Raw genomic sequence first — 18,065 nt, 5'->3', positions numbered from 1 at the left:
TACACAATTTAGACAGTTTGTGGTAGTTACTAACATTTAGCCTCTAATTTTTCAGAACATCACCTAAAAAGATGGAGGGGGGGGGGCAAGAAATTCTGCTTAGGGCCCTTGAAAGACTAAAAACAAACCTGCGCTGGGATTAAGTGGCTGTTTGCACTTCTGTAACTCTAACACTAACATTATTTAACACTAGTATACTTGTTGTGGAATTGCTGATTATATCTAGCAGAGAACCTTAACACTTGCTAAGTTCCTCTCACTATTGCCGTTACTTGTTGAAATGCTTAAAAGTGAATTCCACCAATTTTTCAAAATTTCTGGACTGAGAAATGTATTCTGGATCCAACTGTTGAACTGTAAACAATGTAATTCAAGGTGGAATTATGTGAAATGGTGTATTGTAAAGGACCCAACTCTAATTTTCTTTATAGTCGTGATGATAGGAACCACGAGTCACAAGTCTACAGCACAAATATAGCCATTTTATTTACCATCCAAATTAACAAGTGTACCTACACATGCCTTCAGGATAGAATAGTATTAAATTTAAAAAAGTCTATATTTCTATGCTTTCTAGTTTGACCTACAACAGGCTGCATGACCTCTCCACCACAAATCGATTTTAAAAATATTTCTTGAGCTTATCTCAAAACTGTCATAAATCAATGTCTCGGGCAGCAGGCATTGAAGTCACTGTATTTCATGTTATAACTTAGCGTAGGTAGTTTTTAGCGTCAACAGTTCTGACTCATTATTTTTCTCTTTGTTTACATCTTATAAATTGAACTGTGCAGAGTGAGTTTAGCAAAGCAAGATGTGCTGCTGTGACTTGTCCACCAACCCCACACATCCCTCTCATCATTCCATGGAACTTCATCCTGGGTTTCATTCAGGGCCACATTCACCCACTCCTCAAACTCTGGAGATATTCCAAATGCAGCTATTGAGAGAGAGACAGAAAGAATGTGTGAGAGTACAAAATTTACATAGGCATGTTCTTACAAATATAAACAAATATACTACATAAGAAAATCATAGATAAAAAACACAAAAGCTCATTAGAAAACAAACCCTAGCCAGCTATCTGTGAAAAATCTGCCTGAACGCGACAGAACCTGATTTTTTGTCAGCCCCTGTTAGAAATGGGTCAGGTAGAAAACCTGTACTAAAGTCCTTTTTGCAATTCCTCCTATTTGCCTAAATGTTAAACACACTTTAAACACATGCTTCGTTTCTATCTTTGTTGATACTGCATGCTCTGGGCTATGAGTGTACAACATTATAACACAATGGCTAAAGAATGCATGGAAGAGGATGGGATTGCTAACATAAATAAATGAAGTAACAATTGAATGTTTGGCTTTAATTGGAGGATTGAAATATGTATGAAAAATTGCAGACATCCAAGAACTTGTTCCCAACCCAGTCATGCTGAACGAAGATGTCTGCTTTGTAATTCTTTATAGCACAGTTAGCGAACAATGACATAATATTGTTAACAGCATAAAGGGTAGTAAAGTTACCTGGTTGACTACGTGCTGATGTATACACCTCAACTCCTCTACTACAGGTCATGGAATTCCTTGCATGCGACTTACATGCAGTGCAAACATGACAGCCTGCTTCTTTCACCCATGCCTTGATGCTTGTGGGGCCTCTGTCTACACACAGGAAACATGAACTTGTCAATTTTGAGACTGTGAATTTCAAATAAATTCTCCTGTTATACAAGATAGTTACTCCCATAAACTTGGTTCTAAAAGCAGAGTTTATGATCTAAATATTTCTGTGAAGTATTATAGACTTCCATGGTTAAACTATTACATTATTATGTTGTCTATTTACAACAGCTCTCAATTTTATGAACCCCTTACCCTAACTAGGCTTTTTATACAGTATTTGGCTATAATTTAAGTGTTGCAGAAGCATGGGGAGTTCCAGATTGGAATTAATTCCAGATGGAACTATGTAGGCACACCTTTGTTGCTTATGAACAATGGCAATTTGCCCTTGCCTGACTGATCATGCAAATGTTTGGACACCCCTGGTCAAAATTTCTATTATTGTGTATAGTTAAGTTAGTAGAAGATGAATTGATGTCCAAAAGGTCATGAAGTGAAAGATGCAACATTCTTTTCAACATATTAAGCAAGACACGCAAAAGAGCAACAGTTTCTGCATCTCAAGAGATCTGAACTATCAAAAACTTTCACCAAGGTCTCAGAGTCCTTAATTAGCTTTTTAGGGCTTCGGTTAGTTAGGTTTGGTCATTCACAGTCATCCTCAGGAAAGGCTAGGTGATGCAAATTTCAAAGCTTTTTAAATACCATGATTCCTCAAACCTTGTCCCAACAATCTGCAGCCATGGACTCCTATAAGCGGTTGCTTCGCACTCTGTGAATTAAAATAATTAAGGCCCACAAAGCAGGAGAAAGTAAGAAGAAGATAGCAAAGCATTTTCAGAAAGCCATTTCCTTGGTTTGTAATGTAGATTTAGAAATGGTAGTTAACAGGAATGCTGGTGTTCTGGAAGACCAAGAAAGCTTTCAAAGAAAACTGCTCATAAGAGCTAGAAACCTTCAGGAAAATCTTTATTTATTAAACCTTTTTTTAGCAGACTCTGGAGTGGTGGTGCACTGTTGTACTGGTCAGCGACACGTGCATAACTATGACCTTCATAGTAGAGTCATTATATGAAAGCCTCTCCTACATTCTCACCACAAAATTCAGTGTCAGTAGTTTGCAAAGGAACATATAAACAAGTTTGATACATTTTGGACACAAGTCCTTTGGACTGATGGAGTTAAAATAGAACTTTTTAGCTAGAATGAGCAAAGGAATGCCTTTGGGAAAAAGGGTGCAAAATTTTATGAGATTAACACTTTTCCATCTGTTAAGCACAGGTATGAATGTGTTGCATGGAGGAACATTTCACTGGTAGAGGGTAGAATGGATTCAGGTATATGCCTGCAAATACTGAAAGTAAGCATAAAAAAGCTAAAGATGGCTTTTTACTACAGGATAATGATCCTAAACACACTTCAAAATCCACAATGAACTTCGTAAAGAAGCACTCAGCATTTAATTAATTTAGGAATGTATTTACAAGGTGTTCCAATCACTTCCATGGTCACAGGTGTATAAAACCAAGCACCTAGGCATGCAGACTGCTCTACAAACATTTGTGAAAGAATGGGTCGCTCTCAGGAGCTCAGTGATTTCCAGCATGGTACCATGATAAGATGCTACCTGTGCAACAAGTCCAGTCGTGAAAATTCCTTGCTACCAAATAGTCCGCTGTCAGTGGTATTATAACAAAGTGGAAGCAGTTGGGAAGTGGCAGCAACTCAGCCACAAAGTGGTAGGCCACGTAAAATGATGGAGCAGGGTCAGCAGATGCTGAGGTGCATAGTGCGCAGAGGTCGGCAACTTTCTGCAGAGTCAATCACTACAGACTTCCAAACTTCATGTGGCCTTCATATTAGCTCAAGAACTATGCATAGAGAGCTTCATGGAATGTCTTATAACATATATAATATATAGAATTATATATATATATATATATATATATATATATATATATATATATATATATATATATATATATATATATATATATACATAGGATTGCATTTATAAGACCATATAAGAAACAGATTTTTCCCCTTGTGGCTGCCCTCCTTACACACATGTACGCATGTGCTTTTTAACACCTTTAAAATCACAGTCAAAGACTGTTGGCAACTTTCTCTGCCTTGGTGCTTTACTGGATGGAATGAAATGAAGAGCGGTTGTTTAGAAATAGAGGCACAGAAACAGCAGTCTTGCTCACACAGAGCTCAGATCCCAGAACTATTATCCTTTCTCAGAGTCTAAGACGCAACAGATCTTAAGGTCAGAACTCCTTTGTGAGACCGGACACACCAGTAATGCCTGTGGTATGGCTAGTCCCTCGCTACTGCCCTCTGGTGATAATGATTAACCTTAGAAGACCAGAAATGCTGGGCATTGACTTCCAGAAACAAAAGTCATAAATCTAACACACATTAAGATTTGAGAATCACACAATTTAACATCTGCATTTGTGACACATGAGTTTCACCTTTTAATTCACATAGCCATACTTCTCACTCTTCTACTCTCTCTTTTCCTGTCTGAAAGATTTTGTTCCAGCTTTCAAAACTGGCAGAATAAAACCACTGTTCACTTAATTACATAAGGTTTCTCCTCCTTCATCTTTCTTACAGGTGAGATTTATTTTACAGACAATTACTTATGTTTCATTTTTCAAATGAAAGTGCATGAGTACGTGCATGTGAGAGTGGGCATTTGTTGCACACATGTGTCCTTGGAGTAAAGACAAAATGGAAAATTGGACCAAGCCACTTTGAGTGAACATGTTGTCTCTTGGGAAGAAAAGAGAGAGAGAGAGAGAGAGAGAGAGAGAGAGAGAGAGAGAGCAAGCCGTGACACGGTAGAGGTTGTGGTGGGCGCACTGAGCCTCAAGGCTGCGGCCACACTCAGATCTTTGTTGTTTTCTCTGCGCGCGAGACGAGGCAGAGCGTTTTCCTGAGAGGGGAGGGGGATTAGCGTTACTCACCCTCTCTCTCTCGCTCTCTCTCTCTCTCTCCCTCCAGCTGCACACATGACCAGCACCACAGGAGTGCCCCTAAACACTGCCTCTGAAAGAGAGAGAGAGAGAGAGAGAGAGTGTGTGTGTGAGAGAGAGTGAAAGAGACAGAGTGAGAGAGAGAGAGAGAGAGAGAGAGAGAGAGAGAGAGAGAAGTGAGAGTGTATGTGTGAGTGAGAGAGAGTGAGTGAATGAGGGAGTGTGTGGGAGAGAGTGAGAGTGTGTGTGTGTGTGTGTGAGAGAGAGAGAGAGAGAGAGAGAGAGAGAAAGAGAGAGAGAAAGAGTGTGTATGCGAAAGAGAGAAAGTGAGAGAGTAAGAGAAAGAGAGTGTGTGTGAGAGGGAGTGGAAGACGTCCGGTTCCTCAGACGCTGTGGAATGTTGCGAGCTGCGTGATCTCCCCAAACAAACAGCACTCCCCCCACTCCCCTACAGCACACACACACATACACACATACACACACACTCACGTCTCTGAGACAGAAACAGCACAGGCTACATACAACATATGATAGGATGGACTCATCCATTCATTTTCTCTTAGTTCAGGTATTTATTTGAAAGCTGGGCCACACCACCACCCCTGATATTACTATATATTCCATTTTTATAACAAACTGTTATCTACAAGACTTAAAAAGTCAGGAACCACCCTAATATCATATTATCATCATCATCACCATCACGTCATGTGTTGTCTATTAAATCGGTGAGTAATGCACTTACTGGCCGCTGTATTGTGTAACTTGCATCTACACTCGTCATTTTATCTATAACCATATAGGTGCATTTTGTAGCTTTACCCTGTTTGTCAATTGTCAGGACCCCCACAGGATCATATCTGGATATTATATAGGTGCTGGATTGTTCTCATTCCAGCAGTGACATTGATATGGTGGTGACATGCCAGTGTGTGGATCAGACACAGCAGTGCTGCTGTGGTTTTTAAACAGCTCACTGTCACTGCTGGCCAGAAACTGAACTGAAACTGTGCAGCAACAGATGAGCTACTGTCTCTAACTTTACATCTACAAGGTGGACCATAATGGTAGATGTGTCTAATAGGGAGGGCAGTAAGTGAACACAGTGTTTAAAAACTCCACACAGATGCACCAACAGAACACCAACTAATATGCCAGTGTCAGAGCTGAAAAACAATGATATTTATATTTAAAAACCCATTTAACACTAATAGTAGGATAAACATAAATGACATTATTACAAAATGATTGATTTCATGTACCATTTCTTAACCATTTCAAAACCTCTGCTGATGGTGGAATTGTACAAATCCATGCAATGGCTGAGGCATCGAGAAAAAATCTAGAACCACATCAGGTCAAAAGATATCAACTACTTTTTTCAAAAAGGAGAAATTCTTGTTACTTTTTACTGCATTAATGTTCACATTTCTCTGCTGTCAGAGCAAAACCTTGTGTCTCCAAAATGCTAACTGTACAGGAGAAGGAAAAAGCATACTTTATTTTTAATGTACGCCAATGCAACCAGACTTTTTTTCTCAGTAATTTTGGACCATTTCTTTTGGTCCATTCACCATAAAATTCACTGGCATCTTTGAATTATGTCAAAAACTGAAAAAAGACAAATATGAAGATACCAAATGTTGTTTGGTGTTTTGTATGAGCAAAAATCCAAGTAATGGTTAAAAGCAATGCATTTAGGTGCATAAGACTTCTGTATGGTACTGCATATACACTCCTATACTTTCCATAGTACCTATCAATGTGCCTCATGACCCAATGGAACACACACCTTCCCACCCACACCCTCAGTGTCCTTTCTCTCTGTAATTTGGTTTGCATATCTTCGATTCTCCTGCACTCCCCTAGCTTATCCGGCTCTCCAACACCCCACCCACCCTTCCTCCCTCCCTCCCTATCTCCGTGGCTGGATTTGGGGGAAATGCTCAGACTCTCGCTGTGCTCTCAGGAGCATATGGTGGCGAGTGTAAAGCTGCCTGACAGGATGAGAGACAGCAGAGAGGAGCAGCTCTGACCCAACCCAACAGCTGAGAGGAGGGAGAGAGAGAAAGACGGATAGGTTTGGCGAAGGAGAGGGAGAGAGACATAGAAAGAGGTGTGACTCACACTGCATAACTCCACCCGCAGCTGAGAGCCACAGAAGAGGGGTGATGATCAGCACTTGGAGTTTCCACAGATAGAAGAGGAGGTTCATGTGTCTTAAATCTAAAGGTCTAAGTAACTCCGGCTGTCAGCACACACACAGGTGTGGCCTAACACTTATGTCCACACGTGAGCTGATGACAGGATTCAGCCACTGCTCAAGTTCAGCAACTGGCCACAGTCCCCCAAAATCTAAACTGAGAATTTTAACCAGGAAAAAATAATAAATGGCAAGAAAACAGAAGTAAGAATGTTCTTCAGTCAAAGTGAACGAATACATACGGGGAAATAATACCTCAATGATGGAGCGCCATCTAGTGGTGTTTTGGACACTTTACAGGTGAAACTAAGTACTTGGTGAACTCTACACCAAACCTCACCATGTTTTTGCATGAAATTGATCATTTCTCTTTTATATAATTAATAATGCCTTAAACTGCATGCTTAGTATTCAGTTAATCCTAAAACGTAATCATTAAACAGTGTAAAGTATTCGCTACTACTATGCAACTAATACTGTATGAAAGTGATATGTAAAGTATATCAAAGTTTATTTATGAGTAATTAAACTGTTAAGATGTTGACAACATTCAGAGTGGATTTATGTGAAATATTCCATTCTAGAGAAACTTATAGATTCAGAATTATTCACATGGTGGTGATAAAAACCAAACCTCTGAAGAGTAATGCCTCTAAGAGCCACTTCACAGAAAGATAACACATGAAATATTGCACAAATACATGGCCTGATTCCTGAGAACTTGTTTTATAATAGCGTTAAGGTAAGGTTTTGGCCTAAAACATATATTTTTAAAATGCATTCACAAAGTAGAGATACATGCAGGGTGCTGTAAGGCAACATAATACCCAAATAAAACTTTATTTTTTCAGATTCACCACTTTTTTACCATTATCCATATCACATGAAATTTTAGAAGACATGTGCAGGTTCTCTGGTCATTTTGGTAAAATTATGGCTATATTTTTGCTGCAGACATCATAACCAGGCTACCACCATTTTAACGAACAACAGAAAGTTGGTAAGCTTCTTTCAAGTGCAGCCTTTCACATCAAACCACGCTGAATGACTATGATTACATCTGACTGGATCTTGTAAATATTTTGAGCAATCAATGGAATTCACATTGAAGAGGATAATATAAATACTGTGCATTAAAGATTGTTACATAAAGTATTGTTACAATCAATTTATTACACAGCCTGCACATAAGCTCTATCAGTTCCCAAGGCAATGCAGTAGATATCCATAAGTCAGTCACTCCAGAGGTGAGGAAAATAATGGCTGGAGGCACCTCAGTAATGGCTGGAGGCAACTCACTGTTTAAATAAAGGCTGGATGGACTACTGGTATATCAGTGACACTGGTGATGCATGATGAAGTAATGAAGTATGACCATTGTTAGCTCACTGGGAGCTCAAGTAGGTGGTGCTTGGACAGAATGCAAGTAGAATGAATAAAACAAAGTTCTCCTCCACGCTCTGAAGTCTGGAAAAGAATACAGTAAAAAGAAGTCAACAAACAAAAAAATCTCAGACAACAGACAAAAAGCCAGAAATAAGTTTAAAAATAACAAAAACTGAGAAAGATTCCTCTCGAATTGCTCCAAATTGATACAGACTGCAGGTGACAATTTTGTTCTATGGGTTGTGGAGCTTCAAAAGAGCAGCTTCTTCCAACATTCAATAATACTGCACGTATAAAATGACAGCTAAAAAAAGTGAACGGTCAAGAAAGTGAATTGGATGCAGTGTGCAAACTGGTAGTGGGTGCAGCTCAAAAAAGCACCCAAATGGAAACCAATGAGATGTGTCTTTTGCATCTCTTCCTTCTCTGTGTTACTGGACCAGAGCGCAATTCTCCACTGTCCATCTCCAACTACATAGCATACTTTTGCGTCCACTCTCTGGCTATTCTGTTGTACCTGTTAAGAAGAAAGGTTTGAGAGGAATTTACCATAAACAATATACTCCTCCAAAATGAATGAAAGGCAGCTCGAATCTCATGAATACCTACTTGCCGCGGTCTGCTTTGTAGATGCGAGCGATCTCAGGCACTAGAGGGTCATCTGGGTTGGGATCACACAGCAGGGAGCAGATGGACAGAAGCACTTGAAGGGAAGAGAAGAGTCACCACCACTACTCACATTGCCTGTGCACACATGCCTACACAAGCCCTAAATGTTAACCTTTAACTGATGATAAGCATTTTGTTTTTCTCAGACAGAGCGTTTCAGACAGATATGATGCAGAGCACAATCCATGTTGGAAATGATTAGGGTAGGATGATATACGGGCTGCCTATATATTATTGGCCAATAAAGAGAAAAATTACATTATTACTATAGATAATTTAATAATAACTGATATTGGACATTGATTACAACTAGGGATGTCTTTAAATGACAAACACTAAAGTGAATTGTGTGCTAATAGTGCCCCCTGCTGGAGGAACTTCAGGCTGCTAGGCAAGAATCTACGTGGCTTTACATATTTAAAAACGAGGTGTTTTCTGTCTTTATGGAAGTGGAGCTCTACAATTCCGTTACAGATACCCATGGGAATCCATGAAGTATTACATTTTTTCAATTTTAGAACTTTTAACATGTATTATCATTAAGCACATTGCAAGTTGGGGCAGTCATGGGCGGGAGGTTAGGGAACCAGCCTTGTGACTGATAGGTCGCCAGTTCAATCCCCTGAGCCGGCAGTATGTGACTGAAGCGCCCCTGAGCAAGGCCCCTAACCTCCAACTGCTCCCTGAGCGCCGTGGATAGGGTGTGGATAGCTCTGCTCCGGGCAAGTGTGCTCACTGCACCCTAGTGTGTGTGTTCACTAATATGTATGTGGTGTTTCACTTCACGGATGATTTAGAATGCAGAGGTGAAATTTCCCTGTTGTGGAACTAAAAGGGTCACTTAACTTTAAAATTAAATTAGCGTTCTAGTCATTTCGGCTCTTTCCTAAGTGATTATTTCCTTGAAAACATTGTCAGCATTATTATGTTAATTTAATGCATAAAAAAGAACTTCATATATCATACATAAAATAACCTTTTCTTTCAGTTTTTGGCTGAATATGTCCTGAATTTCAGCTTTGGCTACGGTCAAGAATTTTAATTTTGGTGCATCACTAGATACAACTAATAAATTGCCACCACATTTGTGCTCACAGGCACTGACACGTCTGGTCGGATAGTATAGTGGATAACACTACAGCCCCAAGACACCTACTGTTACTTTCACCTAGCATTAAATGCAACGTCATGCTACGTGCAATACCTGTCATGTCTGATTTACCCAATGTCATAGTTATGTATAATTAAACAATGGTCTATCTTTGAATATTTAATAGTGACACCACACATGGGTTTTAGGGTGAACTTTTCTAAAATGAAAAAAAATGTTGATTATCTGTTCTGTATTGGTATTTGCATCTGCCACAACAAGGTGGTATGGGTTATTGTTATTGACCCGAAAATCACACATCAGTGCAGCCCCAGAGATTACTCAATGTTGTTCACAAGTAGCAAGATTCAAAGCTATTAGCACACAACATTATTTTCAGTAAGAGATTGTTGAGTCCAAAACAGCTGACAAAAAAGACACAAAAACGTTTAATAAAATACTGCTGTTGCTACTGAAATATTCCTGCATGCTCCTCAATGGCAGCTGTGTACCCTCTTGTTGGCTGGGACTAGGCTAAATACAAATCTGAAAGTTACCTGACCACACTCTTAAAAATAAAGGTTCCTAAATGGTGCTTGTTTTTCACATAGATGTCAAGGAAAAAAACACAAATGGGTATTTAACCTTTACATTATGGGAAAATTCTTTAAACTTTAAGGTTCTTCACACTCACACATCTAATTGGTATCACTCCAAAGAAGACTTCTTGATTCAGTTTTGCACCTTTATTTTTAGGATTGCACACCTTACACTTTTCAGCTGAGATCACCTTTAGATATGGTGAGAGCTGGTGACCACTGCGACCTTAATATGTCCAAGCAGATACTGCCATTACTGTTGATGTTTGGGTGATAAATTCGTGTGGTGAATGCAACCTACACCAGAGAGAAGGCAAGAAAAATCCATATATCAGCACAGCTCAGATACCATGTAAACTGTAAAAGCTCTGAATACACTATTCTGTTTCAACTAGGTTCACACATGCAGTAGGTCTAAGTGTTTTAATACATCCCATTGTGTCCTCTAGAGGCAAACACAAGTACTGCATAGATTTTAGTACACTGGGCCTGCCTCACCTTTGGTGGTTTGAAAGGATAATCCGCAGGGAAGTGCACAGTCAAGAAGAACACACCACTTTGATAGGGACTGTCATTCTGTCACAAATAAGACAAGTCAGTTTTTCGCTTAATTCAGTGAGAAATGCAAAGGTAATTACAGTAGAAGGTTAATACTAACAGGCCCCATTATAGTCGCTTGCCAGTGAAACACTGTAAGAGAAAATAAGAGAGCAACATTAAGTCTGCCTGTTCAAATGATGTTGATATACATGACAGTGTTTGATAGTCTCAGCAGAGTGAAATGTAATAATCAACCATATCTGCTGCAGTGCTGCTGATGCCATAAACAGCATGCCTCTCACTCTGAGCAAAGCAGAGCAGAAACAGAGATTACAACATGAAGACAAGGCCCTGGAAAATTAAGCATCTAACTGTATGGGAACACTGAGCTTTGTCCACCTAGCTGCAGCATAGAGACTCACGGACACTTACTGTCATCTCCCACAGGACCGGCAGAGCACTGAGCTGGAGGGTCTCGAGCAAAATCATTCAGCTCCTAATTTTCAGACAATATCACAAAGATAATTACTTATTTACACATTATGTGAACACTAGACGTCATATTTTATCTTCTCAATATGTCTGGGTAGTACATGGCATTGTCATGTCCTATCTAAAAACATTGCACACCAGTGAAGTTGACATAATTTCATTTGATGGTTTGGGGATGGTGGGCTGCACCTTAAAAAAATCCATTAAAACAAAAAAGTTAAAAATTACCAGTAATTTTGCGTAAAATTCTGTCAGTCGATTAACAGAAAATTCTGTTAAATTACATGTACATATTCTGTGTATATACAGGATACTTTTCTCACTTTTTATACAGAACATTCCATAATGTCCCCCATAATAGTTTTATCCATTAAAAAAAAACCATATACATTTCCATCAACTCAAAAGAGAAAAATCTTTTGTATCAACCAATAGAACCCAACCAATATATTGGTTGGCTGATATCAATCATTAATGACAATCCTGTAGATTTAGTGGTATCAACAAAAATTTTGTTGATAACATGCCAACAATCAGTGATTTTTTTAGGCTGTCACATCAACATGATTCAAAAGTGATATCCTAACAATACAGCAAAACCTTACAAGTTTGGCTATTGAGAGTCCAATTGCTAAAGTTACAATCACCATGTTTACTTTTATCACAGCAAGACAAGTACATGCTGACACTGGATAAGACAGTTAACACTGCTGTAAAAAGTCACAGGAAACAAACCTAAAAAACATACCTAATCTTAAAATAGCACGCTTGCCTAATGCTAGTTTAACTATTCTAACTTGAGCTAATGTTCAGTATTGTAGCTAGATGTCTAAATGAATACTACACCTAACTATCATATAGTAACTATGTTATTAAGAGCACATTTGACTTTATCAGAATGTTGAGACAGTAGCCAGGAATGCTCTCTCATAATGAAGAAGCAGTTTTCTCTAATCTCATTTGATTAACATGCTCTCTGCTGCAGCTGTAAGCAGTGGAGAAACAGCTAAACTACCCAGCAAGCAACATGTGCTTGGAAACAGAGAAAGGTCATTTTTACAGTGTGGTTATAGTTTGGGGGCCAACTAAGCTGCATTACATCACAGAACAAGGATGACAACTACCTGACAACTAGCCTACTTCATTGTAGCTACAATAACCAGAGAGAAAAAAAACACGCAACACGTTTGCTGACCCTGCAATCCTTGCAATTAACTGCCTAAACCAGGACGCAAGAACTCAGCATCTTTGTGTACATCTGGCACTATAAGATCAATAAATGAATTTCACAGCAATTTCATGCAAAGTTCATTGGCACTCCATATCACCTCTGCCTAAAAAGTGACATAACTGGTAAATAATGACTCAAAAAAGGATGTAGGCATCTAGAGTCAAAAATCAGAAAAGTAAAAGAGAAAATGAAGATTTAGGTCACTGCTGGAAAAAACAGCATAAGCCAGAATATCTGGCCACCAGCAAAACCAGCAAATGCCATATTTTGGATGCTGGTCTACTGGTCAACCAGTGTGACCAAGCTGAGTGACCATCTAAAACCAAACCATAAATCATGTTGGTCTGTGTTAGGTTCTCAGCAGGAGCAAGTCTAACATGCCCTCCTACTGAGTTACAGCTGCACACAACCTAACAAACAAGTAACCAATGGTGTGAAACCAAATAATCATGAGTCCCCAAAGAAGGAAAAATAAATCATATTAAAGTATATTTAAGGGTAATGCTGTCACCACCTTCCTCTTAAAGCAAAAAGTACTGTATCATGAGAAAGAGCCCTGAGTCCTGGATCATTAATAATATCCAATTCATCATTAATATTAAATATCTAATCATCAACAGTTTGCGAGTTATACATTTATATAATGTCGACAGTTTGTGGTAGTCAGTGCTATTCGTTAGCCTCTAATGTTACAGTACAGCAGCTAGCAAGTAGGGGACCCCAAAAACCCTGCTTAAGGCCCCCAATGTGCATATTAATAAATGAAACAAGGTGTTGTTTGAGGTTAAAAACGACCCACACGACTTGCAATGACATCTTATGTTTTTGCATGCTAACCTAGCTCTGCCTGACTGAGGGCATAATTAAATGAGTGTCTTTTTGAGTGTACGCCATGCCAGGCTGCATTACCAGGGTTTCAAAGCCCCTCAGTCAGCAGTGAAGCTAAGCGCTGATGCTGCCGCTGTGGATAGCAAAGATTAGCTTTGCCTACCTGTTACTTAAGCATTAAGGAGGCGCTGCATAGTAAACCATGCAGATTAAGATCACTGGCACACTCCCTCTCTGAACGGGGGGCAGTGGAATTAGTCACTGAAGGGGGCAGTTTCTTACCTTGTATATCCTTTTTAGAGCCATCGTGCGCGCGCCCCTGGATTATGGTCTGATTTTGAGATCACTGTCACTTAACACATAAAAACAGTCAAGGATGCATCTGATTTAAGAACCAGATGTCTCGGATCAGCCCTGTATGAGGGTGTACAGGTGATATTACTCCTAGCACGGTCCTCCTCTCCTCACGGTGTGAAGGCGGACGGCAATGGCCGCCAAAATGAGCGCTTCAAAGCAAAAGTCCCCTTTTCACCGATCCCGACTGAAATGATGGCGCGTTACAAAATACTGTAGCATAATGAGAACAGGGGTGCAGTGCTTTAGAGCACTTTACCGAACAGGCCTCGCGGTTTTATCTGTTTAACATTAATAAATTATTGCATCTTTATATTATGTTTTGAGAAGTGTCCGAGTTGGAAATTGGAATTTGACGGTTTTCAGCATGTTTGTCTTTTTTTTCATTGTTATTCTGTATTGGTGGAGTTGATTGAGTTCGCTGTCCGTGGTGCTGAACACATGTTGACTGACAGCTGCCGTTCATCGTTGAGATGAGACCGTCTGCTCTGCTCTGAGTTTCCTTAAATAATTTACCATATAGGTAAATAATGATGATGATGATGATAATAATAATAATAATAATAATATTAATACGTCTTATTCAAACAGCAGCTCCCATGATTTAAAATGCAACTCAAAGCGATACAAAGAAAGAGACAAATTAAAAACAACATAACAGAAAATAAAGTGGCATTTGTTCATAGTAAAACAAAACAAACAAACAAAGAAAAAACTAAGGAAAAAATAAAGGAAAAAAAGCAAGAAAAAGTTGAAATACTACAAATGTAAACGTTTCGTTTTGCTCTTTTCTTTATGTGCATTCAATACAGAAAATAGAAAAAAAAATATTAGAGAAATGACGTAAACTGATCGCTCATCATGTAAAACAATAGTTATAAATGTTTAACAAATCAGTTTCTGTCAATTAAAGCTATTTCCACCAAAGAATTGTGTTTGCTTGCATGTGTGGTAAGTTGTCAGTGGACAAGAGGTTTAGCGCACTGTATACGAAGCTGACGCAACACAACACTGCTAAGCTGGCGTTTCTCCCGGTGAGCTCCAGTGGGTATAACCTTCATTCAAACACGGTTAGCAAAAGATTCACCTACTGAACGGTTTCTGACAACTTTACTGCCTGCATGGCGCTTTTACAGCACACTGTCGTGGTTTAACTACCGAAAACAGCTTCATAACACAATCCCGTTCAAACGTCGGTATTGAGGCTGATTCGGTGTGTCTGTGCCAGAACGGCGTGATTTGTACCTGAAACTGCTGACAAACCGCCAGACTGAGTTCGTGCCTAGCATTAATGGACTCGGAGCGGTGATGGCAACCCACCTCCTTTCCATCCGCCCCCAACACACACACTCCTGCTCTGCGTCAAACGGGCTATTGATTAGCAAAACATGGCGTGGCGCGCGTGTGCTCGGGAAAGCCCCCTTCGCTTCCACCTGATGGCAGCATCAGGCAGCCCCTTCAAATGGGTGCGTGGGAGTTCCCCTCTTCGCCATGTCGGGGTGGTGCAACGCGCCAGGATCTCCCGAGTAGAGCTCCGTCTCTCTCTCTCTCTCTCTCTCTCTCTCTCTCTCCTCCCCCTTCCCGCCCGTTCCCTCCATCCTCCCCCACCCGAAAGCATCAGCAGCCTCATCCTCATCCTCAGCTTCAGCAGCAGCAGCAGCTCTCCAGGCTCCTCTGGTTATCCCCCAGCAGCGGCGCTCCCACAACGGCCACACGCGCATCCGAGTGATGCCACTGCAGCTCGCGCCCGCGACAGCACGCGACACACACTAGAGCCCGCTTCCTTCTTCTTCTGCAAGGAGGGGACCCCGCCAGCCATCCCTGAGACATCCACTGCCCATGAAGATGTCTAACGCTGACATGGTCTTGAACGCCACCGATCGGGTAGTGAAATGTAAGGGCTCATCGTTTTCTCTCTCTCTCTCTCTCTCTCTCTCTCTCTCTCTCTCTCTCTCTCTCTCTCTCTCTGTTTTAACCCTTTCATCTTCGATTCCACTGGCTGTCCATTCAGACCAGTAAAGCCAGCAGGGGATGTGTTTATAACGTTTCTATGACCGTGTGTCATCTGCTCGATTCGTGATTCATAATTGCATTTTCTCTGATCGGCTTACGCTGATAAACACTGATATGCTGGGGCTGATCATTGGCCAGATCGGGCGCTGGATGAAGGGATATCCGCTCCTAATCGCGTTTCGGGTGCTGTGCTTTTAAATGAGCAGGTATGTCCTAAGACTGTGGTGTTTTTGCTCGTTTCTCCTCGGCCAGGCTGTAAAGGAGGAATGGTTGGTGGAGGCAGCAGCGTGGAGGTCTTTGCGGCGGAGGCGGTGATGCAGCAGCATTTTCGTTGGCACAGGCATAGAGGGCGCCTGCTGTAGCACACTGTCCCCCGTACACTGTACTCACTGGAGATAAGATGCGTTTTTCGTCCACTTGCAGAAGGGTGAGAGCAATATGTGTGAGGATTTTTGGATGGGAGATCCCAGCTTCAGGGGGCTCTCCCCCATGAATAGGGTCACTATGTTGGTTCTCACCTATAGTAGGTACTGTGTTATCGGTAATGGCTGGCACTGTGTATATCGGTAATGGCTGGCACTAATAAGCCTGTCCATAGAGCATAATTTCTTGACAATGGATTGCTACTGAAATAAGACTGTATTTCTGTTTGTGTGCAGAGCTATAGGTACACTTCTGAACACCTTTGATCATCTATGGTGATGTGTTTGTAGTCTATGCCCATCATCATTTCTTAACAAAGGAGTTCTCAACAGCTTGTGTGGTTTGTACATATGTTATTTCTGTGCAAGTACACTGAGCCAGACTTAGGCCATACAGCTGCTCTCTGATAATCTATATGTATTTCTACTGGTGACATATAGGTGCTTGTCTGATAGCCTACAGGACTCAGTTTATCACTGGGCTTTGCCATCAATCAGCCAAATATTTGTTAGAATTGCAGAACGAATGTGTATGTGTGTGCCTATATTGCACCAGTGTGTGTGCATGCCAGCTACTGACACATCCAGACCTATAGTGATTGATTTGTCTCAATGGCTTTCTCTGAATTTTACTATAATGCAGCTCTTCAAGCAAAATATAAGCCTTCTGTCATTTAAGCACACCAATATGTGGTAATACTATGTGATAGGCCAAATATTCCACTGTAATTCTGCCCTGAGCTTTAGAACTGAAGTGCAGAAGCACTTTCCTATATATTTAAAACTATGCAGCACTGTGCAAACATGGGCCTACATTTGTACACTGTGAGGTACACCTTGTAATACTAACATGTTGACCTAGAGACAAACATGAAACTAATAAAGGTTTATAGGTTCATAAAGACTTAGTAAAGACCCTTTGCAATCAAGTAAAATGACAAAGAAACCTTAAACCTACATCTTAAAGGGGAATTGCATAGATCTTTTGATATTTCTTCATAATAGTTAAGATATAAATGAAGTGGCTTGGTAAACAAACTGCACAATCCTAAAGAAACTAGAAAAGCAAGTCTGAATTGTTCATCATAGTGGTTAGGGGAACCAAATGTCCGAAGAGTTTATTCCATCTGCAAGCTACATCACAGAAAACTATTATCTGAAATGGTTACATATATGTTGCCTAATGCCAGTTATATGATAGTTTTAGATTAAATTTTGTCTCAACATGTATTCTTTTTAAATCCATTCATTGCCGAGTGATACAAATACCACCTAAAGAAAACAGTTTATTCAGATTTAACCCTATTTTACTATAATCAATGTTACATATAAAAGCTAAGAAGACTTGTTGGTTCACTGGTTATTTTGGATTATATACAAAATGGCCATATTTGCACTATGGCTATATCATGTTTTGCGACCCATGGTTCCTGTCACCCCCTTTATAACAAACTTCAAGCTGGTACACTTTTCTTCTATGCTCGATTTCATATCAAAACTCTATGAATGACTTTGTTTACATCTCAGTTTGTGAACAGTGTCAGGATTCAGGAAAGTGTTTGTTCATTTTGTCATAATGTTTTCAAGACAGAATAAGAAGGAGAATTTATAATAAAGAAAATTTTGAAT

General features: G+C 40.1%; 2 protein-coding genes and 1 long non-coding RNA gene across 9 annotated transcripts in view; 1 reads left to right on the top strand and 2 right to left on the bottom strand.

Annotated features, from left to right (window-relative positions):
• Nucleotides 1-573: 573 nt before the first annotated feature.
• LOC108427949 lies at nucleotides 574-4,730 on the bottom strand. Its single transcript, XR_001857895.2, has 3 exons — nucleotides 4,601-4,730; nucleotides 1,524-1,661; nucleotides 574-940 (listed from the first exon to the last, which is right to left on the bottom strand). It is a non-coding gene; the product is annotated as an uncharacterized LOC108427949 (long non-coding RNA).
• Nucleotides 4,731-7,618: 2,888 nt separating this feature from the next.
• On the bottom strand, nucleotides 7,619-15,556 carry LOC108428027 (ubiquitin-conjugating enzyme E2 D2). Of its 5 annotated transcripts, none has more exons than XM_037545711.1 (8): nucleotides 15,322-15,556; nucleotides 11,529-11,592; nucleotides 11,352-11,399; nucleotides 11,215-11,246; nucleotides 11,055-11,132; nucleotides 10,748-10,853; nucleotides 8,808-8,901; nucleotides 7,619-8,715 (listed from the first exon to the last, which is right to left on the bottom strand). In XM_037545711.1, the coding sequence occupies exons 4-8, from the start codon at nucleotides 11,221-11,223 to the stop codon at nucleotides 8,670-8,672; spliced, it is 333 nt and encodes a 110-aa protein (XP_037401608.1). In that variant the 5' UTR covers nucleotides 11,224-11,246; nucleotides 11,352-11,399; nucleotides 11,529-11,592; nucleotides 15,322-15,556; the 3' UTR covers nucleotides 7,619-8,669. The 5 variants fall into 5 exon arrangements, with proteins under 5 accessions (XP_037401608.1, XP_037401607.1, XP_037401605.1 ...); XM_037545710.1 differs by lacking the exon at nucleotides 15,322-15,556 and adding an exon at nucleotides 13,930-14,563; XM_037545708.1 differs by lacking the exon at nucleotides 11,352-11,399.
• Nucleotides 15,557-15,580: 24 nt separating this feature from the next.
• The window catches only part of ppp3ca (protein phosphatase 3, catalytic subunit, alpha isozyme), a 64,650-nt gene continuing 62,165 nt past the window's right edge, over nucleotides 15,581-18,065 (top strand). The window contains exon 1 of one of the 3 annotated variants that reach the window (XM_017698705.2): nucleotides 15,581-15,895. In XM_017698705.2, coding sequence (XP_017554194.1) covers nucleotides 15,841-15,895 — 55 coding nt within the window. In that variant the 5' untranslated portion in view covers nucleotides 15,581-15,840. Of the gene's footprint in view, nucleotides 15,896-16,041; nucleotides 16,221-18,065 lie in introns of those variants that run through there. The other 2 variants (XM_017698704.2, XM_037545707.1) reach the window with 2 other exon arrangements.

This window comes from Pygocentrus nattereri, chromosome 16, assembly GCF_015220715.1.
Source record: "Pygocentrus nattereri isolate fPygNat1 chromosome 16, fPygNat1.pri, whole genome shotgun sequence".
NCBI lineage: Eukaryota > Metazoa > Chordata > Actinopteri > Characiformes > Serrasalmidae > Pygocentrus > Pygocentrus nattereri.
This window is presented reverse-complemented; position numbering and strand designations above follow the sequence as displayed.

What these genes read in the sequence shown, in the direction of transcription:
- LOC108428027 (XM_017698706.2), bottom strand. Translation starts at nt 13,953, where the DNA reads ATGGCTCTAAAAAGGATATACAAG. An exon ending in AAGCGACTATAATGGGGCCT is followed by an intron (nt 11,133 to 11,214) that starts GTTAGTATTAAC and finishes TATTTGTGACAG; the next exon opens with AATGACAGTCCCTATCAAAG. An exon ending in TACAAAGCAGACCGCGGCAA is followed by an intron (nt 8,716 to 8,807) that starts GTAGGTATTCAT and finishes TCTTCTTAACAG; the next exon opens with GTACAACAGAATAGCCAGAG.